Source organism: Tetrao urogallus (assembly GCF_951394365.1).
Source record: "Tetrao urogallus genome assembly, chromosome: 1".
NCBI lineage: Eukaryota > Metazoa > Chordata > Aves > Galliformes > Phasianidae > Tetrao > Tetrao urogallus.
Window position 1 is genome coordinate 118,874,513 of NC_136813.1, and position 27,578 is coordinate 118,902,090.

Here is a 27,578-nt window from a genome sequence, read left to right on the forward strand (position 1 = left end):
TTGTTGTAGAAGCTATCAGGTTGGATTACAATGATTTCCCATTTGTAAATCCATGTGAACTACTTTCAACCTCATTCTTGTCCTTTGTGTATCTGGAAATGGGTGTTGATGTCCAGGTGTTGATGTGTGGCTGACTGGCCTGTTGTTTCGTGGTTATTCCTTCTTGGCTTTCTGAATGATTGAAGGTGAGTGGCTTTCTTTTTACTTTTCTGTTCCTAATGGTGATTTGGATCCATGTCTACAGCTTCTACATGCTGTGGTAGTAGGAGTATTAAGCTAAACATTTGATTCTACTTTCTTATTGAAAATTTTAAATAGATACAAGGTGACCCAAAGTTCAGCTCCTAAAACTCAGACCTTTACCTTGTGAATTAATCAGTACATTTCTAAAATCACCACACTGCCAATCTTTATAGATAGAACTGTTTTTTAAAAAATCTCTAAATTTGTATTTGCATTCTTTCCATATTACAGGCCGAAATGAACTGATTGCCCGTTATATTAAGCTGAGAACAGGGAAAACACGCACAAGGAAACAGGTAAGTGTAAAGTATTCCATTTAAACTTTAGGTGCTTAGGACCACTACACATGCTGTGAGGACATAAGAGAAATTCTTTGCTACTCACTTGCTGTTCGTTTCTAGCTTTCCTAGGAAGAGGCTACAGTTTAATAAGAATTGTAGGAAGTCAGAAGAATTTTATGACTACAGTGCTTCTCATCTACTTAATGAAACAATTTTTCTGCTGTTAAACAGTGTGGGCTTTTATTTGTTTTGTTAACTAATGAACATCTTAGCTAACATAAGCAGCAACAAAAACAGGGTTTTGTTCAGACCAGACATACAGACGGCAATGGTGATTTTGAAAACATACGGCAGATGGGATGAAAAATACATTTCTGTGATTTGGGAATGACAGTACAGCCTATTCTGGACAAAGCCCTCACAAACCTGGACGTACTTTGGGTAGAGGACTGAAAGGACTGGATTCCTTCCAACCTAATTTTTTCTATGATGTATTTCAGCTCGGATTCTGAAGTTCTAAGAATCAATATATAGTAGCCAAGGTCATATAACATTTTCCCAAGGGTATGCCAAGATGGAAAGACGTAAAAAACTCTCAGTCCTCAGGTTCATGGATGTGTTCTTCAGTTTCATAGAAGATCTCTGGCTTTATAAAGCCATTTGAATGGTAAAAGGCTTTCATTGGCCTGTCTCTGTTGATCCTTCACTTCACTTAATCACAGTTACTTTTAGAAAAGCATCTCATTACTGCCACAACTCCTCTCCATCCATCAACCTAAATAACTCCCTATTGCACAAGGTGTCTAAAGTAAACTTTACTTCTGCAAACAGCTACCAAATACTTGTCAGGATTGAACATTAATTTTGTCTTTCAATGCAGGTATCTAGTCACATCCAGGTCCTGGCAAGGCGGAAAGCCAGAGAGATTCAAGCCAAGCTCAAGGTACAATGGGTATCCTTTATCATATCATGCATTCCTTGAGTCTTCTTTCTTTCATCCTCTCTATCTTAGAAGAGCTGAAAAAAAAAAAAAGGGTGAGATTAGCCACTTGTATGGGAGCTGCTGAGTCATGGCCTGAACCTCTGATTGATCACCTGAGGCAAGCAATGAGTCAGCCAGAGGAGCACAGGTGAAGGCAATTCACCTGTGCTGCCAGAAGGGGTGGAGCTTGGCTCCACCATTAAGACTCCATTTAAGAGCTGACTACCCAAAGGGAAGGTTCTCTTTTTAGAGTTCCCTCCTTTGGAGTTTTCCAGAGAGTTCAGGACAAGGGTAAGTCCTCTATCTATTCTTTTTGGTGTAGTAACCTGCCTAGCCAAACTCTTCTGTATATTTCATAATTATAACACCTGTATATTCATTGATTGTGCACCACTGAACTGTGCAAGACCAGGAAGGTAAAGCTACTTCCTAGGAAGTGCTATCCAAACATTTGTATTGTTGGAGCTCTGTGATGTCTAAGGCAATTCTATTTAAGGAATAAAGAAATAGTAAGTTTTGTTTTAATGTGTCAGATTTCTACCTCCACTTTATACTGCTGTCTACCAGGTTTGAGCATCTCTTGGACTTTGAAACATTTCTTCAACTGAGAAGGTGGAGCTTATGCTTACAAATGTTGACCCGTAATCGTTCCCAGTGTTTTCTGTGCCTTGGCAAGGGTAACTGTACAGGTACTGGTGTGCTAGTTCTACTAGTAGTTGTGCCTGAGAAAGAATCTGAGTTATACTAACTACTGGAAGGAAATTGCAAAGCCACCTGTCATCTTCTCAAATAAAGTGGTACTAGCTGAACAGATTTTGCACTGTGATTAATAGAGACCTGATTTGAAGAGTCCTGGGCTTATCTTCCTTCTTAATAGAAGGAAAATGGTTGACTTTTCTCTATCTGCGTAAGTAAAATCTGTGTTTTCCTTTCTATAGTCCTTGTTATAAATCATTGAGACAGCCAAGGAAGGAAGATTCATGCTGGCCTTCCTGATTTGATGTGGCAGTAAGAGATCTGAAGAGAAGCACACTTGCTTCCCTGATTTTCCGTACTTCAGGTGACAATGAGGTTGTTGATATCTCAGTCCAGTCATGAGACTGGGATGATCAATTCTACCTGAGAATAACATTCCTTATAGTCATGACTATCAAGTAAACAGTTGTTAGTATGTGATTCCTCTGCGCTGTCTGGACAGCTTTTTGCTGGGCTACACAAGGTGTAGACTGTCTGTGAGTGACACTGGCACTTAATGCTGGAGTGTATGCGTCTCTGGCATGAGCAGTGATTACTTCTAACTGTCATAAATGAGCACTACCCTCCTTCCACCACCAGTTCCAGGTCCACTTTATAAACCACTGTTGTGTCTATAATTTGCCTATTGTGTTTCCAGGTTCTGGTGAAGAGAGGGAGCCACAAATTACAATTAATTCTGTGCTTCTAGGTCGCACTGCCTAAGTTTTAAGTCTGTGGTACTGTTAAGTAGAGAGGCAAGTTAAAGTGAGCAGGAAACAACAGCCCAGGTTGTTAAAAGATTTACTGCTGATTGTATCTATAACCTTGATTCCACCGTTTGTATGTCACAGCTCTGGGATTTTGTATGATTGAAAAGCCAGTCAGATGAGCCTGTTTGCACTTAGCATTTAAGAGCTGGCAGTCTTTGTTCTCAGGGAATGAAGGTGTCTCAGGGAGCAGCATGGAGCCATTGCTTATTCTCCTTTTACACTACCTCTAGTCACGCTGAGAGCTCTCCTAGCTGCATGCAGTGAACTGTTCACCAGTACCAGAGCGTTTCTTTTGGCCTGCAGAGGCAAGTCCGTAGCACTACTTCAACTCATTTACTACTTTCCCTAGTCATTTTTGTAAAGCAAGGAAAAGGAATCACAAAAGCTACTACCCTTCTTCCATTTTTGGCTGATAGCTGAGTGTTCTTCCATCACTATTCATTTCTCATTCTGAGTATACTTTTTTATATTTACATACTAGAGATCTGTGCAGCTACACACTGATTTTTCAAAGCAATTAGTCTAATAATAATTTCTCCCACACAAATTAAGGTCTCTTCTTTAAATGTGCGCTGTATCTATTGTAGATAGATGTGGGGAAGTAGGGTAGAAGATCAAAGAAAACTCTGTTCTCAGATGTCAGTTAGTTTTCTATGTCCTGGATGGCTAATAGATACTATACTAAAGAAGAAGAGAGAAATTTGTGTTTTTATTATTTATTCCAATGCATTTTGAGAGGAATAAAACAAAAGACAAAAACTGCAAGTGTTTGGTTAAAAAATTTTTTTTTCTCCTTTTGTACTGGGAATACAGATACAAATGATTACAGAACTGTTAGTTGGAAAAGAATAGAGATGTCTCTAGCAAAACCATGCTGTTTTCCAACATTCTGTCTGGCATTTAAACAAAGCAGAAAAACGAAACAAGGCTTTGATAGATAAAAACTTTTCCCCTCTTAATTGCCTTATTATAATTAAATTTTCTTTAAAAAATCTGCAAGTAATTTCAGTTCTCCTTCCCCCAAAAACACAGGTAGACAAATGACTTTTCCAGTGAAAAGGTAAGGAGAGCTAAATGTAGCCTTAAAATATTGCAGGTAATCTCTGGAGCGTCATTTATACTGTAGTCTGAAAAAAATTCTCTTAGCTTTAAAGTAACTTAGAAATTGTCAGTTATTAAAATGCTTCTCTTCCATGCACTTGAATGGTACAGAAGTCACAGGTACTGTAAAAAAAAAAAAAAGGAATGGGCATAACTTAGGTATTTCTATGTGTAATTTCATTTTAAAGTTGTTCTTGAGCTTTTGTTTTGCTACCTCAAAATGTTTTTGTATTATATCCATCAATATCCCTGTGATTTGACCTTCAGAAAACCTTAGGGGAGGGGACAGAGAGAGTGGAGACCCAAGAGCGAGAACTTAATGCAGTTACTAAAATAAATGAGCTTGTGTCTTTGAGAATTCCTGAAGAGAACAACTTCTTTCAGCAGCTTCTCCAAGCCATGAACTCACCTCTGGCATTGCCATTATAATTACGATGTCACAGATAAAAACAGTGTCTAAAGGATAGAGATTACTTGTATGGGACTGTAGTACAAAAGGAAGAGTATGTGGAAGTACTTACGGTGTCCATTTATTTCTTTGACTTCTTTGCAGAAGAAACAAAGAATGCTCTTTTTTTTTTTTTTTTCAACATACATTAGCTCTCTTCTTTGCTGCAATTCCACAGTCTTGCTAAAATACAAAACAATGTTCTTGCAATGTTCTTGCCATAGGATTTCTTGTTTCCCCAAGAATCATCGTTGCTAGGGATGATCAATTCTACCTGAGAATAACATTCCTGATCTGAGATAGTCTTTTTACAATGGTGATTAGCTGTTTGTGTTGACAATGAGATTTTTAGAATTTTATTGAGAATCAAGGGTCTTTCCATTAACTATCTTTACCAGTAATTAAAACACAGGAGTGAAGTAGAGTCCTAATTTCCATGGGAAAACATTTTAGCTGTGGAGTTTAAGAACCTTCAGACAGAAAGGAGAAACACTTAGCAGTATCTAAACCAATGATCCCAGCATTTCAGGAAGTAAGATTAGCCTCATCTGAAGGTATAGTAATGGTTCAAAGTCCTAAACTTTGAAGAATTCTTAAAATATTATTAGGTGAGTCTGCTGCTCAGGTTTTCAGATGCTTGTTCCCTATGAAGGAGTTGGTGAGAAACCACTAGATCAGGCAACATATTTATTATTATAATTGTTCTGTCTTTTCTCTTTCTACTCTTACCCATAGGATCAGACAGCTAAAGATAAAGCCATGCAGAGTATGGCTACAATGTCATCTGCCCAGATTATCTCTGCAACTCCCTTCCATAGTAAAACGGCCTTGCCAGGTCTCCCACGACCAGCCTATCCTGCTATTTCAGGGGTGAGTGAACCCATGTGTTAGAATTGGGCTGATGACACTTGAATCTTTGGAAGAGTGTTAAGAGCTGCCAAAAGGTGTTTTCTTTGTATAGCAAATGTTTAATGTCTTCAACACTGTGTCTGATTCTTTGCTCACATTGATATAAAACAGTGGAGTTTCATTAATGCTTTTCTAAAAATGACACAAGTGAGAGAACAATCATATCCTTTGGATTTTCAGCTGCCTGAAATATTTTAAGGTGTCTGTGTCCTTTTTTCAGTCCAAAAAGCAGTTTGGACCATCCTGACCCTTTGTCAAACTCATAATCCCCATGCTCATCCTGTGTGCTTAGATCACAAATTGATGGCTCTTACACAAAACTTTTAGCACATATGGCCTGTCACCATTCCCTGTCCTTCATGTTGAGCTTAGCGAGATTTTCTCAGCATTGATTTCTTCCAAAATACTTCTGTGGAGTTCTGGAAAAAAGTGGCCCATTGAAGAGGGGAAGCTTTTTTTTTTTTTTTTTTTTTTAAGCTTTGGAGACAGAGGTGCAAGAATGCATACATGCGATTTTACATTTAAAAATACTATTTGGTCATTTGCTTTTACTACTATTACTGTGTGAAAAATACCCTCCAAGGATTAAATCAGGAAAGCAGAAAGAGAAGCTGCAGCTAAATCATATCTTTAAGTCTGAGCTTGCAGTTTCTTTTTTCAGACAGGGGCAAGTCTGTCTTTTTTTCTCAATATTAAGAGTAATCACCTTTGCCTGTGTGTTGTTCTCTTGCAGTTTTGGCAAGGAGCTTTGCCAAGCCAAGCTGGATCTTTGCAAGAGTGAGTATTCCTTTGTCTGAACAGATGCTTTCTACATGTTCCTTGAGGAATGACATTAGCTATTTCAAGATTTTTGAAATGTGAATGTAATCCTTGTTCTTAGACAGATTCCCTGACTGTGGATCTGAGACCTAAGGCCTGACATTCTTCTAAGGCTGAAGATAAACTTAGAGTCACAAGACATTCTTAAACAAATAAAATCCCATGTCTTCATATGGTATCTTTAGCATGGATTGTATCCCTTTAACATGCCCCACAACTCAGCCTAATGTGGGTTATTTTAATGAGTTGCTGAATCTAGCAGCCTGAGACAAGGCAGCTGCATCTTCATGTTCCCAATTTCAACCAGCACAGGAGGCTGAGCATGTATTCCCAGTGGGCAAGTGAGGCTGAGCATGTGTTCCTGGTGGAAACAGATACAAACAGATAAATACATACATGCAGATATACACTGGCCCCCACAAAAAATGCAAACTTAGCACTCATAAATACAAACAGCACCAACAGCCTCATTCTGTATCCCTCTCTGGATGATGTTGGTGAAGGTGTGTTAAGAGGATATAAATGCATTGTGTATCCATCCATTACCTGGGTTTGTGCACTCTGTCTAGTAGCTATCCTAGATCCATTATCTCCCCCTTTGCTGGCATATCGGCATCTGAACACTAGAGGCTGCAGTTCCACTCTATTTGCTGGCATAGATCCCTCACTCATACACAGATAAATGCACATGCATGTGAACACGGAATATATTTGCTAACTGAGATATATAACTAAGATATATAGTCCGCCCAGTAGATGGTCCTGGCTCTTCACCCTTCCCCAGTTTGCCACCTGCAGAGATAAACACATACAAACCTGGCTTTCAGTCACCCTTCAGATTTCACAGTCTCTATGTCAGATGGTCTTGACCTCTTTGTCAAACTCAAATTAGCCTCCTCAAGTTTCAAGCCTCCTCTTTGCCCCTGAAGACATACAGTTGGCTCCAAAGTCATCTATTTGCTGGCTAGTCTAGCTTGATATTCAGTAGTGAGCACACTCTTAATTGCTATAGTTCCTGATGCTACAGAAGCATGGCCCCTGTAACCCATAAGTTGGTCCTATGAATGGCACTTAGACTTCCACAGGCACTACAGAATACAGAGAGACCCTTATCCAGGAAACTAATTAGAAATAGAATTTAATGTGAAGACAGTACAGACTGTAATGGTAATGTGCAGGATATGTCCAGACAAATGTAGTAATCTTTTAATATGCAACATGTATCTTTTATTCCTGTACTTGCCCTAAATGTCTCCAAAATAAATCTTTTGCAATTCCCAAATGCTCTTTCATTTTATCTCAGTGTCTAGACATTAGTCCCTTCAGTTTGTAAGGTAGTTGATTTGTAAACCCCAACTGACTTGAGTTGGATTCCTACCTAGCCAATGAGGATGGTGACTCCCTGACAGCATGGATTGATAAAATTAGGGATTTTATTTCTATGACTCTATTACTGGGGTTCCCCCTTTGCAGTGCAGAGACAAGAGTTTGGCTGATGATTCTCTGGTAATGGCCCTGGATGTAGCTATGTCAGAATATTATTCAGATCACTCTGCCTTCTCTTGTTCCACCGTGCTATCCCAAGTGCGTGGAGACAAACTTTTTATCACATAACTTAGCAGAATATGTTCTGTGAGGAAATTTAAGACAACTTAATGACAAGTGGCTGGAAGGATTATGCTTTTTCACTCCAGCTATGTGTTCTTGCTCTCTTCTTGTTCTATTGCTGATGTTTGTAAGGCAGGTCAGGGAACAGAAACTAATAAGCTGTCTTATGGGGAAAAGTGGTTCATAAAATACTGGAAACTGTTCTGGGAGAAATGAAAAGTGTTTGTTTAAGTCACCTAATCTGTACAAACTTTTGATCAAATGTATTTTCCTTCTCCTCTTTCCTCCTTCTCTCTGTCAACTATCTTTGCATACTCTATAGTGTGAAACCTTTTTCTCAACAACCCTATGTTCTACAGCCTTCGCTGCCATTACCAGGTAAGAAATGGTTACTTCTTTCAAATTATGTGTTAGCTTCAAAAATAGGTAACACTCGTTAAAAAAATAAGTTACTTTTAAAAGGATTTTTGCCTACTGAAACATTTCAGTGGATACAAAATTAATTTCATATAGTTTCTCCTTATTTTTAATAATTATTTTTAGTTTACATCCTTATATCGAGTGCTCAAACAGTTGTTTTTTTTTTTTAAAATGCAACATTTAGTCCTGATTTTTGTTGTTTGTTTTGGGGTTTCTTTTCCTCCTGATTCAGAATGAAAACAAGTTTATATTTGTCTGCTGTTCTTCCACCTGCATTAGAACATTGTATTCCATCATAACAATTGCCTTTCCAATTCCTTGTTAAGTGGAATAATAAATGCATTTTCTTCTCAGTTTCACCACTTTGAGAAATTAATTAATCATGCTGATGGTGATACTTCATTCTCTGATACTAAGCCAGCTTATTTCACTGCTCATTTAGGGCATATCCAGGTCTTCCTAAAGTCACATGTTTTCTGTGAAGTCAAAACTAGGTAGATTATCTTCTATATCAGCTGGTACAACTCCGACAATTGCTGGCTTAGCAGAATGTGACTGAGAAGCCATTTACAGCACAGGTGGAGTGCAAAACATATGAATGGTATTTTGCACGATGAGCAAAGTTAGAAGAAAATAAGTCAGATTTGACAACAGGATCTTTATTGAAGAGCTATTACAAGTTACCTGTTTCTAAATTTTGGTATATAAATCTTGTATGATTAGGGTTTGACTCTCCCACTGGCCTCCCACCTTCATCATCAGCATCAGCTTGGCAAGGACGAAGAGTTGCTAGCTCCAAACTTTGGATGTTAGAGTTCTCTGCATTCTTGGAACAGCAGCAAGATCAAGACACAGTAAGATACATTCCACTCCTCGTATATCTTTGGTATTCAGGTAGCTCCTACTCATTGTGAATGTGTGCTATATGTGTATGAAAATATTTGCTGCTTTTCTCTACTGAGAATAGGAAGCCACCTTTGGGAAACAAAGAACCCAGTTAAAACAGATCCTTTTCTTAAAGCCTGATTTAGAAGTGAATTTAGGGGGAAAAATATAGAATTACTTCAGAAGAAACAAGAAGCTGGATGTATTCTTAAGAAATTAAAAACAGCGTGAGCTCATATTAGCAGAGATCTTTCAGCTAATATTTCTACTAAATTAGAAATTGCTAATCAAATTCTAAGAAAATTCCTGTAGTCAGGCTTTTTTGGCTGTTTCCTTCTGAGTTAAGGTGACAGAGCACCTACTGTCACAGTAATGTGTAGAGTGGGGTACAGACCTTTCCATGTAATCATTCATACCATCTTCAGAACCCAGCCCTCCGTGCACTGTTAATGCTCTCTGCATCAACTGGTAAAAGAGGTGCATGCTTTCTGGGCTTGAAGATCTTTTGAAGTGGTCTTACGAGCTTTTTGGATTTCTTTGATAGGATGGACTCACCCAGTTTGCTAAAACATCAGCTTTTCTCTCATGAAAAGTTGTATGTTCAGAATATACTGAAAAATTCCCTAATTCCTTGTTTTTCGTGTTCTTGCAGTATAACAAACACCTGTTTGTGCACATCGGGCAGTCAAATCCCAGCTACAGTGATCCCTACCTTGAGGCAGTGGATATCCGACAGATCTATGACAAGTTCCCTGAGAAAAAAGGAGGCCTGAAGGAGCTGTTTGAGAGGGGCCCAGCAAATGCCTTCTTCCTTGTCAAATTCTGGGTAAGGGAAGAACTCTTTGTGAGGTATCCATTTGCTATGAAGTTCTTACTGTAAAAGCAGTGGCCTCACTGTCTGTTAGATGACGGCTAGAAGACCTCTCAAAAAAATTCTCACTGAGCAGAAGATAGTCACAGCTCTCTCTGGGTTTTTTCCCTAGTTGTACAAGGTCCTAATTCTACCCTGGAGTAAGACATTTTTCATGGTGTCATCTGTACAGTTCTTTTTGACTAGGTCTGGGGAGTATGTTTGGTAATGGTGACTGGTACACTTTGAATTATTTATTTATACACTTAAGAAGAATTCACAGAAAACTCTTCTTTGTGCACTTGTGTTCAGTGCTGAGTAACTCTCAGTCGAAGGCAATGGCAACATTTTTCTGTCTCTATCTCACTAGCTGCATTTTGTGCTAAGTGAGTGCCAATGATGAACAGATATGCATTGACTGCAGGTACAGTGATAGACAAAAGATAAGAGATATACTATGAAATTGTATTATGTTGCTGATATTTTACTGAATTTACTTCTGATATATTGGCAGAAATCAGTTTGGCAAAAACTTTCTTAATTTAGCCTGGATAGGATTTTCATGAATTAACTTAAATTTGCAAAAACTGTGCCGTTGTACTTCAGCATACAAACAATGTATTACATGGTTAAAAATAATAAGAGCTCGATGCAGATGCAAGGTAGATGGCTGAAGGCATGTGTAATGGCATTTGGAGATTTTCACCTTGAGTTACAGCTTACACTTCAACCTCAGGTTAGGAGTGAGATGATGAAAAATGAGCTTCCATATCTTGTACTCTGTGCAAACTGACATTAGAAATACTCTTAACTAGTGTCTTCAGAAGGAAGAAGAATTAATTTATGTGCCTTGAATTGTGGCTTCCCAGCTGTCTCAAGCCTAACCTTTCCAGAACTGAGTTGGAGAATGCTGGCTAGAAGTCTTCTATTCGGTGTCTGATGCTTAGAGCATTAGTTATCAGCAGTTCTTGCAGACATAATTTTACTACCCCCATATTGTGTACTACTGAACTTGATCCCTAAAAGAATTGGTCTCTGTCAAAACTAAACCTACTTGAGAAAATTGAAACAAAAATTGAAATACCAGCCCTGATTGCGCATGAATGGAAGATACTAGAGAGAGCAGCACCTTGCTGGGAGCGGTCTCCTTTGACAAACTACTTTGTGTAGTAATTGCTCTAAGAACTGTTTGAGAAAGGAAACTGAAGTCTGATTTGACAAAAGAAGGGGAAAAAAGAAAGGGGGTGGCTTTTGAGGAAAAAGTCCTTGAAAAAGTAGGATTTGCAACACACAGTTGCTTTGTTCTATAGAGGTCCTAAACAAATGTTCATGCCAAGGTGAAGTATACTGTCTCCTTTGTGGAATCACACTGAAGAGCTTTAGAAGTTTCAGGAACAAAACCAGGAAGTTTAAGAGGGAGGTGTTAACCAGAAAGATTATGACACTTTGAGTTCCTCAAGGGAAGAAAAATCATAGTGAATTTGTGGTTTAGTGCAACTGTAATTTTATTTATCTAAACTGACAGCATGCTGTTTTTGTGCTTGTGGGTTTGTCTTTGGGGACTTTGTCTGTATCATAAGAGAAAGGTTGGTACGACATGGTACATAGGCCACATTTACCTAAGTTAGGCTTGTGAAGATTTACATGGTGGAATGTCACTGAGGTTGCTGTCACTAGGCCCACATAAGTTATCTGGTTTTCAAAGAGTGTCAACTCACTGAAATTTGATTTTCATAAGATGTGCCACAGGACTTGAAAAATCTTTACTCCAGAGCCAGTGATATTATGCATGATGCCTTGGGGTTCACTTCAGAAAATAATGTTCTGGGGCATGGTTTAATATTCTGACTTACCCTTTTTTCTTTCTTTTTTGGATGCTCTTTAATTGTTGAATTCCTGCTTGGAGTTTACATCCAGTTTTGTTGATGGAAATATTGACAACTGTTTATTACAAGTGAGATAAGTTGACAGGTGAAGTCACTGATTGAGTGGAAGCCACTAAGACTTGTATGAAATAAATCATTCAGTCTTTTATTTGTTTCTCAGTGTAGGCAGTAGGAGTTGAAAGCATGACTTCTGCTGTGGTGTTCCGGAGGAGAAAGTTGAAGCACTAATGTGATTCGTATTGTGTACGAAGTACACATAGGTGTACTCTACATTATTCCTTTTGTAAGATTTCAGCTAGGATCTCCAGGTCAGGTCAGCGTAACAGAACTAGTTCAAATAAATAAATACAGTTTACTTCTGAAAATCTGTGGCAATTTCCATTTTTTTCAGGAGAACTCCAGCACTTTTTTTTTTTTTTTTTTTTGGAAGATTTATAATTCAACATGCTTCAAACATTGTGGTAGTGCAGTCTTATATGTAAAGTTTGTGAGCCATGCCTGTAATTCAACATGCTACATTTGTCTTAGAAATCCTGAATTTGATCCAATAGATCTGTGTAGTCAAACTCCACTCAACAGGAGAGACCAGATAACATAAAGCAGCAAAATCTGGAAATTCTACAATACATTATATTGGTATTTCCAAAAACAGACTTAAGTAGACTTGACCAAATGTTCTACAGATTCTGGGTAAGAGTTGTGACAATCCATCCCAGGCCAAAATAAATACTTCATAACCAGATCAAGTAATGTTGTTTTAAAAAGTTTTTCAGAAGAAAACTGAATTTCAGCTGAAATTATTGTATCTCCCTGCATTTTTACATCTCTATATATGCCTAGGTTGTTTTACTATTTTATTACTTGATCCCTCTGGACAACTGTACCAAGTACACTGTCCAAATGCAACTGTACCAAGTACACTGTTGGATAAAATAATTTCTATACTATTGAATTTGTAGCGTTGTTTAAGGTGAAACTATTATTCAAAAGCAAACTGCTGATAATCTTCTTGTGTGGGTAGGTAAATGCTTGAAGGTTTCTTTGAGACACAAATATATAATTTTTCAGAGGTTCTGAACTGGTGTTTGCATGTGGCAAAGACATTAAAAAAAAAAAAGCTTTAAGACATTGAATAAGTTGTTTTTATATTTATATAGTTTTAGGCTTGAAGAACCTGAGTTTGGAAACTGCTGGTACTATACTAAGCAGTGAATATTCCAGATAATCTATTGTGCTTTGGAAGTTCAACTCCAAACACCAGATGGTTGTTGTTGTTGTTTTTTCTTTTTTTTTAACATAGAAGATAGTGTGGCTGAGAAAGAGTGCATTTATTCAGTGGTGCAGTAAATTACTTATACAACAGCTAACAGCTAAAAGTTGACTAATTTGAAACATAAATAGTGTTTGTAATTCTGCCTTGATTTTTGGCTTTGGGAGCCTGATAAAATGAACTAACTCTTGGACTTGGATTGGCAAGTTGTGTATGACATCTCCATGACATTTCTTCATGTTCCAAGTACGTTCTAGCACATGACAATGAATATGAGACATTAACCTTCCAACACATGGGCTGTGGCTGCTCTGCTCTTTTCCAGTGTAATATTATCTTTGCCACCTGTTACTTTTTTTTCTCTCCATGAACTCCTCCTAAATGCATCGTTATTAATAGTTTAAGGAAGAGCAGCTTTCAGGGCTTTGCATGTTACTAGAATGGTGTACTTGCACTGTAGAGCTTTCAGAAGTTGTGAAACTCTGGCTAGAAGATACAGGGAAAATTAAGACAAGACTGTTCAAGACTGAATGTACTTTACTAAAGCAAATATCTGCAGACGAGTGTTATCAGTGGAAGAGCCTAGACAACTTTTCTGCCAGTGATGAATATATGTCATAGCTTCTCATCAGTAATAGGCATGGTGAATATGTTAAATTAATGAGTGGATTCTTTCTATTAAATAAATTATACTGTTGTAGAAAGGGCTGGAGGTGTAGGTGGGAGAGATGTCCTGCACATGTTTTCTCTCTCATTCCAAGTAAATCCAGTCAGGTCATAGAATCATAGAATTGGTCAGTTTGGAAAAGACCTTTAAGGTCAATGAGTCTAACCACAACCTAATCAAACTACCCTAATTCTAACAACCCTCCACTGAATCATGGCCCTGAGCACCACATCCAAACGGTTTTTAAACTCATTCAGGAAGAGTGATTCTACAGCCTCCCTGGGGAACTTATTCTAGTGCACAACAGCCCTTTCTGTAAAGAAGTGTTTCCTAATATCCAACCTCAACTTACCCTGGTGCAGCTTGAGGCCATTTCACCTCGTCCTGTCACCTGTGAGAAGAAACCAACCCCACTCTCACTGTAAGCACATGTCAGATATTGGAAGAGAGCAATACTGTCTCCCCTCAGCCTCTGGTTCCCCAGACTAAACAGCTCCAGTTCCTTCTGTTGCTTCTCATAGGGCATATTCTCCAAGCCCTTCACAAGCCTTCTTGCCCTTCTTTGGAATTGCTTGGGCACCTCCAAGTCCTTTCTGTACTGAGGTGCCCAAAACTGAACACAGTACTAGAGATGAGGCCTCACCAGTGTCAAGTACAGGGGCAGGATTACTTCCCTAGTCCTGCTCACCACTCCATTCCTGATACAAGCCAGGATGCTACTGGCCTTCTTGGCCACCTGAGCACACTGCTGGCTCATATTCAGCTGTCTGTCCATCAGTACACCAAGGTCCCTTTCTGTCAGGCAGTTTTCCAGCCACTCCTCCCCAAGCCTGTAGGGTTGCCTGGGGTTGTTTTGCCCAAAATGCAGGACTTGATACTTGGCCCTATTGAAACTCATGCAGTTGGCCTTGGCCCATTGATCCAGTCTATCCAGATCTCCCTCCCAACTTGGTGTCATCTGCAAGCTTACTGAGCATACACTCAATCCCCTCATCAAAGTCATTAATAAAGATATTAGATAGAAGCAGCCCCAGTACTGAGCACTAGGGTACAGCACTTGTGACCAGCTGCCAAGTGGATTTAACTCCATTGGCCTCAACTCTTTGGGCGCTGCCATCCAGCCAGCGTTTTACCCAGTGGAGTGTATGCCCATCCAAACAGTGGGCAGCCAGTTTCTTTGCGAGAGTGTTGTGAGAGACAGTGTCAAAGGCCTTACTGGAGTCCAGGTAGACCACATCAACAGCCTTATCTTCATCCACTAAGCAGGTCACCTTGTCATAGAATGAAATCAGGTCTGTCAAACAGGCTCTATTTTTTGTAAACCCATGCTGACTGGATTTGATCCCCTGGTTGGCCTTTGGCATTGGTCCATGGTGGCTCACCAGTTTATCCATTCTATGACCTTCCCCAACACTGAGGTGAGAATGATAGCTCTGTAGCTACCAGGATCATCTTTCCACACTTTTTGAAGATGGATGTCACATTTGCCAGTCTCCAGTCCACCGGGATATTTCTGGTTAGCCAGGACTGCTGAAGAATAATAGAGAGTGGCTTGGCAACCACATCCGCCAGCTCCCTCAGTGCTCTAGGGTGCAGTCCATCTGGCCCCATGGACTTGTGAGCATCCAGCTTTCGGAGCAGGTCCAAACCATCTCATCATGGATTATGCAGGGCCTATTATGTTTGCCATCCCTATCTACCAGCACAAGGGACTGTGTTGCCAGAAAGTAACAAATCTTACTACTGAAGACTGAGGTAAAGAAGGTATTGAGTACCTCAGCCTTATCCTGATTCTTGGTCACCGTGTTGCCCTTGGCGTCCAACAGGGGATAGAGATTCTCCCTAGCCCTCCTTTTGCTGTTGGTGCATTTATAGAAATATTTATTGTTGTCCTTTACCTTAGTGGCCAGGTTCAGTTCTAGCTGGGCTTTGGCTTTTCTAATTTTGTCCCTGCACAGCTTTACTATGTACCTGTAATCATCATAAGTAGTTTGCCCACTCTTCCAGAGACCATAACTTTCCTTTTGCTCTTGAGTTCCAGATAAAGGTCTCTGTTCAGACAGCCTGGCCTCCTTGCCCATCGGCTTGTCTTCCATGACTTGGCGATGGTCAGGTCCTGCACCATTAAAGTTACTTCCTTAAAGTATTCCCAGCCTTCCTGGGCTCCCACACCCTACAAAGCTATCTCCCAAGGGGCCCTCTTAACCATGGTCTTAGAGATGTTAAAGTCTGCCCTCCAGAAGTCCAAGGTGGCAGTTCTGCTGACTCCCTTCCATGGTTCAACAAGGACCAAGAAATCTAGCATCTCGTGATCACTACACCCCAGGCGGCCTCGAACCTTAACATCTCCCACAAGATCTTCTCTGTTAACAAACAGCAGATCATGGATTTTGCTTTCTCTTGTTGGCTTCTTCTCCAGATACATCAGGAAATTATCTCCCACGCAATCTAGGAGCCTCCGGGACTGTTCCCTATCTGCAGTATTACAAATCCAGCAGATGTCTGGGCTGAAGTCCCCCACAGGAAAAAGGGGGAGAGACCTTGAGACTTCAACTAACTGTTTATAAAATGTCTTGTCCGCCTCTTCATCCTGGTAGCAGCAAATTCTCTTTGTCATCCTCTCTTGTCTACCCTATGCCTTCAATCCTGATTTTTATGATCTTTGCTCTTTTTTTTCTGAGAATGGATCTGACAGCCCATTAATTTAACCTGTAGTCAACATCTCAACCTCTTACCTAGCAGTAGCGTATGTAAGGGATTTCTATGTCAGTGGCACAAAGTAATTCCCCAGAACGTTCAACAGTAAAGACATTGCTGGCTGCAGAAAGCAGACCGAATTGCTGAGGCAATTGATACTGAGTATCTAAATGACACAGTCCTTGGAAGTAGCGAAGTTGCATTTATTCTTACTGTTGGTGAGGCCTTCTATTACCTTCTAGGTTACAAACTCCATCTTGCACTTTCTGAGAGGTAGTGCCACCAGTTTTGAACCATTCTTAAAGATTTGTTCAGCTTTTCCACTGACCACAGGGGACATATGTGCAAAGCTATAGTTTCTCACAGCGTTACTGTAGTTTGGACTCTTGCCTAGTCATTGTTTTTCAACGCCTCAGATAAGCTGAAGACTGTGCCTCAAGGGTCACATTTCTCTCTGTGAAGAGTTACAGAGAAATTTTGATTTGCAGCTGCATCCTAGCAGGAATGAGGCTTTTCTCAGCAGTCAGTTGTGAAACTCACTCCCACTGAAGATCAGAAAGAAAACTTAGTTTGGTTAGGACACTGCACAATGCCAAGTTTTTTGTAAGCATTTTTTTCTTGGGGTTGCAGGTATTGAGTGATAAACTCCCGCCTTCTCAGAGCTGTCTACAGCAGAGCTGCTAAGAACTTTGACAACCAAGATAATCTGAAAAAAGAGAGAAAGTAATACTACCCTTTTCCAGGGTTACTATGCCCTTCCCTGAAAAAATCTCTTTTTTTCTCTTTGAAAATCTTGTTCGGCACATATTTAAAAATTTTGCTTCTCTAGAAGGAGTCTGGTGTTACCCCACAAACAGGCGGATCAGCTATCTTACATACGATCTGTAGATATCTGAAATCTGTTTCCACAGATATCTCAGTGACTGTAATTTCAGCATGTTTGGAACTCAACAGCAAGTTGAAGACAAGTATGCCATCTGTCCTGATCTTCTACAGTAAGTTGAATGCATCCCAGACACATCAGATTGCTGTTATGAGCTAGCCAGAATGTGCACACCTTTTGACATCTGTACAGAAAGCAACAGCCCTGACTTTGCGCAATAAAGTTGTTTGGTCTAGTTGGTGGCTTGTGAATAACGTGTAGCCTTTTCTATGTAGGTTGCTCCAAAAGTAATGCCTCTTATTTTTTTCCATGGAGACTGCAACAGATGAAATAGTACAATAAAACTATTTGATATAGCAAAGTCTGAGCTACAAAACACTGTTTTTCATCATGTTCATTTTTGACAGTGATGAACAAGGGTGCGCATGCCACATTCATAAAAATCTGCATGGTAGTTTAGAATATGGCTTATCTGCCATATTTCTGTAGCCACTGCTGAAATGCACCACCTCACTGTGCTAACATCTGCTGTTTAGTCTCCATTAGTGTTCTGCAAGCATCCATGAATGTCAATGGGTGCAACTTTTTCTGCATGGAGGAATTCAATTACACACCTTCATATATGTTTGCATGTTAGTCTCCATTCTGTCAGATTACTCTTCTGCTGCCATCTGCCACATGACAACAAAATGTAACAGAATATTGTTGGGAGGATTCAATCTCTAATGCCACGCACACTGTCAACATAATACAGTAAAAGGCATTACTTTTAGAGAAGCCTTCCTATTTGTTCTTCTGCCTTTGCCCTTGAAGAGTCATGATCAGCTGATTAAGTGATGATACTACCCAGCCAGCTGAATGCTGTGCTGCTCCTGCTGTGATTCTGCCCTTGCTAGTAGTGGCTGGTAGGAGCCTGGGGTGGGGACAAAGCAATTCAGACCGCTGGGTGAGTGCTTTCCTAAATCTTCACTGTCACTTCTTTGGTTGCCTAGGATAGCATAAGGAATGTACTCGAGTTATTTCACTTGTTGGGTATACTAGTGCATTTGACAGTGCGTTTGCTCAGAGACTAATTTTTATCCTGCTAGTCTGAATCACATTTAGTCCAACAAGTTCAGCAAGTTAATTTATTCCCAGAATATACAGGGAGAACTGGCCTTTCCTAATTGATGAAGTATGAGAAGATTAATTCACTTTAAGTCATAGTTAATATTATTGCCTTGTATTTTTGAGGCATGGAATATACTGGACAGAGCAAAGCAGACCTTCCTTTGCTTATCTTCATGCCTGGTACAGTCTGGAAAAGTCTGGAAAGATGTGAGTAGGTACATGACAGGTTGTGACATGCAACAAATATTTTTAAGAGAAAAGAACACTGAAAATGAAGAGAAAGAAATAATCCTTTTGCCAAAGAATCAGTACCATTTCCAGTCCCGCTGATGAGGTTCATAAGAATCCAGGAATGGAGGCTGCAGAATTTTTAAACATTTAGCTAAAAGCAGTAGCTCCTTTGGCCATTAAATATTCCATTGTGAGGAGTAAGGTTTTGTCCTGATGCAACTGTGGGAAGTGTAACTGCATCCGTTAGAGATTTACTGGACTGTCCAGTTGATATTTAGAAGTTAAATCGGCTATTGCTGATAGTAGTGGTTTCTTTTTTCTCTGTTAAAGGAGGTCATCATCTCCATAGCAAGGAAGGCTAACAGATTGGAATTCCACTCCTGAGTTGCTCCAGTTCTTTGGATTTGTATTCATACGCATAATTAGCATTTTTAGTTTACATAAACCAAGTTGAAAGTAATTCAGGAGCAGATAACGTGTATGTCAAATCATCTCTCATACAAAGGCAGTAGCTTCCATGAGAAGATGGGAACCAGTGTCTGCAAGCTGTAACTGGAAGGCCAGCAGTATGTGTCTTCAGATGTTGCAGCTCTGTTCTTCTGCAAATATGCTGCTTCCATCATTCCCTGGAGTTGTTGGAATTCCATTTATGGGTCCATTTGTTTTGTTTATTGTCTCCAAGGGAAATCTGTACAATGCTGTGAAGGACTCCTAGTCTTGTTCTTCTTTAGAAAGGGGAAGGAATTAATTTTTATTCAGACAGCTTGTGTATAGGGCAAATAAGTAATACAATTGACTATCCTGTACATTGCGATAACTCAATAGAAACATAAACCAGAATGAAGAGAACAGTGCCACACACTAATATATGCATATTTGTTGCACAAATGAGATAGCTGAATAAATACAGTGTGGAAAATTGGATAGGAAGGTCTTCAGCATAAACTTAACAATTCAGTAGGCAATTTAAATTATGATCAAGCTTGTAATGCCTATGCCTCATTCCAGTTCACACCTTTTTACAAGGTAAAAGCTAGTCTGGATTTATCCACATATACTGCTCAAGCTTAGACAAACCATGGGAGCATAACACTGCCTTACAATCTTTCTGGTGACCACTGACAATGTAAAAGGTTCCAGTCTTCCTCCAGCCATTGTTTCAAAATATAAAATGGATTTAATGGATGGATCACTTGCTGGATAAGGAATTGGCTCCATGGTCACACTCAGAATGTTGCAGTTGACAGCTCGATGTCCAAGTGAAGACCAGTGAGGAGTGGCATTCCTCAGGATTTGATGCTGGGACCGGTGAGCCCGTGCCAACCTCATGAAGTTCAACAAGGTCAAGTGCAAGATTCTATATCTGGATTGGGGCAATCTCAAGCACAGATATGGGTTGGGTGGAGAATGGCTTGAAAGCAGCTCTGAGAAGATGGGTTTGGAGATGTCGGTTGATGAACGATTCAGCGTGAGTTGGCAATGTGTGCTTGCAGCCCAGAATGCCAACCGTATCCTGGGTTGCATCAAGAGAAGTGTGACCAGCCAGTTGAGGGAGGTGATTCTGCCTCTCTACTCTGTTCCTGTGAGACTCCATTTGGAGTACTGCATCCAGTTCTGGGGCCTGAAACATAAGGACATCAAGCTGTTGGAGTGGGTCCAGAGGAGGGCTTGAGCACCTCTCGTACAAGGACAGGCTAAGAGAGCTGGGGTTCTTCAGCCTAAATGAGAAGGATTGGGGGATCCTTTTAGTGGCCTTCCAGTGCCTGAAGGGAGTCTATAGAAAAGTTGGGGAGAGATTTTTTATAAGGCCATGTAGTGAAGGAAAAAGGGAAAATGATTTTAAACTGGAAGAGGGTAGGCTTAGACTAGATATTAGGAAGAAATTCTTTGCTGTGAGGGTGGTGAGACACTGGAATAGGTTGCCAGCAAGGTTATGGATGCTCCCTCTCTGGAAGCATTCAAGGCCAAGCTGGATGAGGCTTTGAGCAATCTGGTCTAGTGGGAGGTGCCCCTGCCTATAGCAAGAGGGTTGGAACTAGATGATCTTAAACATCCCTTCTAACCTAAACCATTTTATGATTCTATGATTCTATGGGTTCCTCAGTGAGTTTTGTAATACAGCTACACAAAAGTTTGTCCCAGTGCAAGAGGAACAAGAGGGCATTGTGACTACTCTGTGCTGGTGAAAGGACCAGCCTGATAATCATCAAAATATACCTATGAGATACAGTTTTCCAAGATCCATCCTGAGTATGGGTTGCCATCAACATAGGCACTCTTTGTGCTCTCACCTTCTGCGTATGTGTTCTCACATCTTCTAACCCTTGTAAGGATCAAAATGGGCTTTCTTGTCTTACTGGAAACTACCTTATGGAAACTAGAACAAAATTTAAAAACTCTTTTGGCTGCAATTAGCTTTCTCCTTTAGTCACAGAGCTGTACAATTGCTAATGGTAGCACAAGGGTAGCAGCAGGCTTATGTGGCTACAGATCGGGGGAGAAGGCTGGATTGGCACTTTCTATCAGCAGCAGAGGTGTAGACTGACTAACATCTCTTGTGAAATTGCCACCTCAGAGGAATAAGTTAACAGTACTGTCTCGTGGTAAGCAAGTTCATGATGAAGAATAGAATAGGCTGAAATAGCCTATGGGAAATGATAATTACTTTTCTGCTGACGTAAGTTAGCAGCGAGGCTCACAGAGTACAGAGAAGCTATACTCTCTTAGTTTTGAAAGGGAGGAAGCCAAGTTGCACATTCGTACATGCCCTTTGTTTTCAGAGCGACTATCACTTCTTTTTTCATAGTTGAATGCCCCCTGGTGGAAACTTCAGAGAACCAGATTTTAAGGAGCTAGTTCCCAACACGACTTCTGTTTGCCAAACTTTGACACAGACATTTGAAACTGGCTGCTAATGAAGATGGGTTTCTATTCAGGTGGAACTAGACTGGATCCATGAAGAATGTACATTCTTTATGTTGCACCTTATTTACTTACATTATTCATATCACTGTATAAATAACACCTGAGGCTAATGTGTGTGCACTCACATATTCCTTCTCCCTATTCTGTATCTTTCTATGCATCTTCAGAGTGGAAGAGCTTTATTACAGTTACTGCACCCTTATTTTTCTTCCTAAGTGAGGCAGTCCAGTCTATCCTGTTGCATTGCTTTGACTTTACAATGCCCTCTTATTTGCTCTCCACATTCTTTGTTTACCTTCACGTTGTCCTGGCACTGACCAAGTGATAAATATCAGCTAAGGTAAGAGACTGTGTTGTACATTTTTAATGTTCAATTTCCCCCCAAATATACGCAAATTTCCACCAACATTTTCTGAAGTGCAAACTAGATTTTAATACATACTCTTCAGATTTCTACTGCTATCTTGATGCACATCAATATATTTTGGATCTTTGGACACTTCTGGCTAAAGAAGATTACTTTAGCTCATGGTAAAAAAAGCCACCACACGGGTACTTGATAACCATCTATTTTTTGTTCCTTTTTTTTTTTTTTTTTTTTTGACAGGCTGATTTGAACACCAATATTGAAGATGAATCCAGATCTTTCTATGGTGTTTCCAGCCAATATGAGAGCCCAGAAAACATGGTCATTACCTGTTCCACTAAAGTGTGTTCCTTTGGAAAGCAGGTAGTGGAGAAAGTGGAGGTAAGGAGCAGGCGCCTTTGTACAAGGTTCTCTCTGACTGCTATTCTATTATTTCAAGTATCTGTATGCTGAATATATCTAAAGGTAAATATAGCCCATACTTCTCACCAGGGAGATGGATGCCATAGATTATTATTTCTGAGACATGAAGTTATAAAATTGCTTCAGCCTCCAGCATGGCATTTTTCAAGACTCAATGGAAGATATGATAGTATTTGATGTTTTTTCCTTAAATCTCAGTTTCTGAAGTGTTGGTGATTTTCTGGACTTCTTGTGGAGCAAAGAAAAGCTAGGAAATCTGGATTTACTTAGTCCCGAAAGGTGAAAATTGATCATCTATAGACTATAGTCTGTGACTATAGACTGTGACCATTTATAGAATACGGAGTTGTGATTTTATGAGGCTTATTTTAGTGCTTGCATATTTGCAGTTCTAGTAGCAGCATAATTATATGTATATGTGGCATTGAAGAAATTCTTTCTAATGCTACGTTCAGCTGCTGAGACCTGCTCTGACTTGCTTTGTTCTGTTGTTTTTTTCAAGGAGCTTTTAGATGCAGAGGGAGCAGCTGTGTGCAGAACTCCACATATTCTGTTGTCAGCAGTCAGGTCAAGCTACATTATTTCCCAAAAAGCGTCTCCAGTCATATGAGAAATGTATCTGGAATCTGGCTATGGATTTGCATATGATGGGACAATGTAGATCAAGAAAAGCTATCATAGTGCATGAGAAAAGAGGTCAAGCTGTTGTGGTGAAAGGAGAGAAAGGAGAGAAAGGGCATTTAAAAATCGTGATACAAACCAACATCAGTTTCTATTCAAAGGAAGATGAAATATTTAGAAGCTAAGATGTGAATGTTAACAAAAAAATCCCTCTGTGTAACATTGGCCAAACATTCTCCTAAAGGATAGCAAAGATGCTGTATTCTCTCTCAGAGGTGTAAAAGGCCTTAGTCCTTTCCAGGCATGACGCATCCTGAGCATAGTTACCACTATCACTAGGAGCCTCCTGGTCTTGCTGAAGCAGCAGTTTTTGACTTCTCCAATTTATTCACACTTAATTTTTTTCTCTAGCAGAGATGCATACCATATCATAGCTGACAAGTGGCCTGCTCCTCTAAGTTTCCTTTCATAGATCCTTGGCAGTTTGCTACTCGTAAGCTGGTATTTCTGTTCTCAAGAGAAAAGAAAACAAGCTGAAAAAATTGTTGGGCTCAGGACGACTGAGGTCTTCTCTTGGTACAGAGAACTGTAGACAAATCAGATTAATCTACAACTGTAGATTTATCAGCTCATTATTGTTAGTAAAATGACTTGAAAAAGTCATAATTTTTCTGTTTGGAGTTCGTTTATATGACTGTTACTGATGTGATAGCATTAACCTCGTAAGTCCCTTTTCTGTTCTAAATTGCAGACAGAGTATGCACACTACGAAAATGGACACTATTCCTATCGCATTCATCGTTCTCCTCTCTGTGAATACATGATAAATTTCATTCATAAACTCAAGCACCTTCCTGAGAAGTATATGATGAACAGTGTGCTGGAGAACTTTACTATCTTACAGGTGGGACTTAGAACTGTTTTCCTTGGAACTTGGAAACATGTAAGCCTCATGCAAGAGTTCTCTCTTGTGAGTCGAAGCAGATTTCTTTTTTCAGCTCAGCATCAAGCTGTACTTGATATTTCTCAAGTGTTGTACTATACCTCAAGACAGGAACATGGGAGATCTTAGCTCATGTAGAGAAACAGCAGACCTCCAGTAAGAGAGAGAGAAAAAAAGAAAGATAAAGGGAAAATTAATAAGCCAGAGAGATATGGGAAGGAAAAGGATGCAGTGGTCATAGTGAAGGAAGTGCTCATTCCACTACTGGATGTGTATGTTTATTCTTTCTGTGTGTTGGTCCTTTACACAAGGTTAAAAAAAAAAAAAAAATGGAAAGCAAAAACACTGTTAAGTGGCCTTAAAATTTTGTCACAGTGAGAGTTCTTCACTCATATCAGCTGGAATTAAAATGCATGTTTCCTCAAAAATGTCCTGAATCTGAAAAGAATACTGAGGGAATTAAAAGGAAGAGCCATGTTAGAGAAAACCTTCATGAATCAATCACTGCAACTCCTTGGTAGGGCAGTACTGCAAGGCTGCCGTAACTAGATTGCATCAGTGTCTATGTTATACTATTAGTCTTTCCAGGCTCAGATGCAGCCCAAATTTGGGAAGAGGGCAAAGTCATCTTAAAAAGTGGATTCTCCCAGTTGACCATGAGTTTTAACCTCTGCAAGATGCGTTGCAGATCTTTACCAAAAAGAACCTGAGGCTGGGTGAGCGGAGTTGATTCTGGAGGCTGTATCAAAGAAGGGAAATAGAGTAGTGTTCATCCCATCCTCTGAAGATGTTGTAGGACTTCAGGCAACTCATTACTCTGTACTGTGGCAAAGGAATCTCAGCTATAATACAAGCTTAACGATGTCCTTATATCTCGCAGAGTATGAGGCAAAAAGGCTTTACTTTTTTATGTTTCTATTAAGCTCTTCAGCATGTGGAAGAAAAAAGGAGTATAAAGGCATAAAGGATTTGTTTTTGTTTTTGTTTTTAGATGAGCAGAAGTATGGTTTGAGCAGGGAAAGTTTGAAAATGTGCGTGAATGCAGAGAAATGCTGTAACTGCTTTCTGCCTGCATCACCAAAGACTGGTGTAAAGTTAGCCCCTCTGGGGCACTGAAGACAAAGACTGGTGTAAAGTTAGCCCCTCTGGGGCACTGAATAATCTCATGTGCTTTCTTCACCTCCTGTCACAGAGAGATGTATCTCATATGGTTGCTAGCTCAGTGTTTTATATATTGTGTTTGTAGTCTTGCAATCCTGAGCAATGGGCTGGAAATTTTACACATTGACTGGGGAGCTGAAATCTTGATTTGCAAATTGTTTTGTATCAAGCCTTCCAAGATTTCAGAGCACAGTATTACCAAAAGGCTCTGATATGCCATAACTCAGAAATACCTGCATAAAGAAGAAGGCTTAGTTCAATTGCAAAAAAAGTCATGAAGTAAGAAAAGAAAACAATAGGCCAAAATGAAGGAAATAGTTATTCATGAGTTTGAGAACAGCTCTTTTCCTTCTATTTTTGCAAGAATGGTTGGGCTTTGGTACAGAGCAAGCCTCCAGCTATGCTTTTCTTCTGCAATTAAGTTGGTACTACAGCTGAAGAAAAAGTCTTTTCCAACAGGAGAGAACTGCATGAAGCTTTAGCCAGGCACAAACCCAGATTACAAGAATGTGTAAAAATGTGTGGTGACAGAGAGAGGAAAGCTCAGCTAAGAGCTCTGGGTACAGTATTTTGTTTGTCCCTTAATGTAGTGTAGGCAGTACATGCTTCTAAAACCAGGACGGTACTTTTCATCACTATACTGCTGACAGTGGGCCTGATACATGCTGCAAAGAAGCTTATATTCCTGAGTGTCATTAAAAAAAGAAATGGGAAAAGAGAAATAACTAGCTACTGTAAGAATACATCAGTGTAGCAGCCATACTCCTGATACCTACAATGGATGGAATGGGAGACGTGAAAGTTTCAAATGTGTCAGTCTCCTGTAAAATGAGATACAATCTAATTCTCATTATGTATGTTTACCTCTAATAAGCAGGAGCAGATGATGGGAAAGAACTGGTCATGGCTGTGGTATACCAATGCAGGAGCAGGAATGGGTGTGTCACAGAAGGTGGCCACTCTAAACACAACAAGCAGAGCAAAAACTTTTTTCTTTTTTTTTTTGGAAATCCCTTCTCTCTGCTGAAATCTCTAACATCAGGGAGCTGGGGAATAGCAGACCTGCGTATTGGTTGGTCACTGCTTGGTCACAACTTTCTTTCATCCTCAGTAGATTCTGCTCATCTCCCTATCTCTTCATTGCATTGTAGCCCCAGCATTGTAGAAGTGCTTTGCTTGGTTGTGTGAGCACATAGATTGGGAGATGTGATGATTGAGCTATGTTTGATTCCTGTGGAGAATTCTGTTCTTTTCTTACTACTGATTTTGCTCTCTGTGTTAAAATGTGCAAGCAGTGTAATAGCAGATATGATCTCAGCTTTTTCTCCTTTTCTGTCTAGGTTGTGACAAACAGGGACACACAGGAGACCTTGCTGTGCATAGCATATGTTTTTGAGGTGTCAACTAGTGACCATGGTGCCCAGCATCACATCTACCGACTGGTGAAGGACTAGAGACTATCTGCCCTGAGTCATCCATGAGATGCATGTCTGAGGAAAAAGTCTGTGCTTGAAAATCCCTTGTCTCTTTTCACCAAATTGAAAAATAAACTGCAGATACTGTGTATTTTCAGAAAAGCACCTCCAATCTATTTTATGATTCACAGTGGCAAATAAGTATGTATCTCCAGGTTTGTGCAAATGGTGGAAAGGCTTAGAGTCAAAGAAGCAGCCAAATAATCGCTTAAGAGTTTCACTTAAACAGCATTCTCTGGAATGTATTCCTCACATTCTGCAATCCAGCCCTTAAAGCACACATCAGATGTGATTGTAGACATAGAAGGAGTGATATACATACAGTAATGGCAGTGGTTGCAGCATTCACAAGCTGGACCACAAACACACAGCTTGGCTAGGTGTATGCTATGTCTGATCACAGTGTGTGCACTCACATACATTCCTCTGGAGGTCAACACACACACAGGCATGCTTACATTTTGATAGGTTGCACTGAAAGTAATGCTTCCTATTTTTTCCATGGAAACTACAACGTGCACAGTAACACTTCCCGACAGAGCACACTCTCAGCTACAAAACACTATTTTTCAATGTAGCTGCCACCATTAGCTATGCATTTTTGTTAGCAATAAGCAAGAGCCTGCATGCCATGCTTGTAAAAATCTGCAACAGTGGAGGCAATCTATGGCTACTGTCACCATTACTGAAATGCACCATCCACCCTCTCACTGTGTTAACATTCACTGTTTAGTCTCCATAAATGTTTAGCAAGCATCCACGAATGTCAGTGGATGCCATTTTTTCCACATGGAAGAATTCGATTTCACGCCTTTCCTTCACATGCACTTCCATATCTGATGCCATTTTGTCAGATTGCCCCTCTCCT

The 27,578-nt window shown here is 39.9% G+C and overlaps 1 protein-coding gene across 1 annotated transcript; it reads left to right on the plus strand.

Moving 5' to 3' along the window:
* Window positions 1–5,319: 5,319 nt before the first annotated feature.
* On the plus strand, window positions 5,320–26,689 carry TEAD4 (TEA domain transcription factor 4; the record flags this gene model as incomplete). The annotated part of the gene is made up of 8 exons (XM_079536298.1): window positions 5,320–5,430; window positions 6,203–6,246; window positions 8,219–8,274; window positions 9,040–9,170; window positions 9,854–10,027; window positions 22,328–22,468; window positions 23,883–24,035; window positions 26,576–26,689. The coding sequence occupies 8 exons, from the start codon at window positions 5,320–5,322 to the stop codon at window positions 26,687–26,689; spliced, it is 924 nt and encodes a 307-aa protein (XP_079392424.1).
* Window positions 26,690–27,578: the final 889 nt, after the last annotated feature.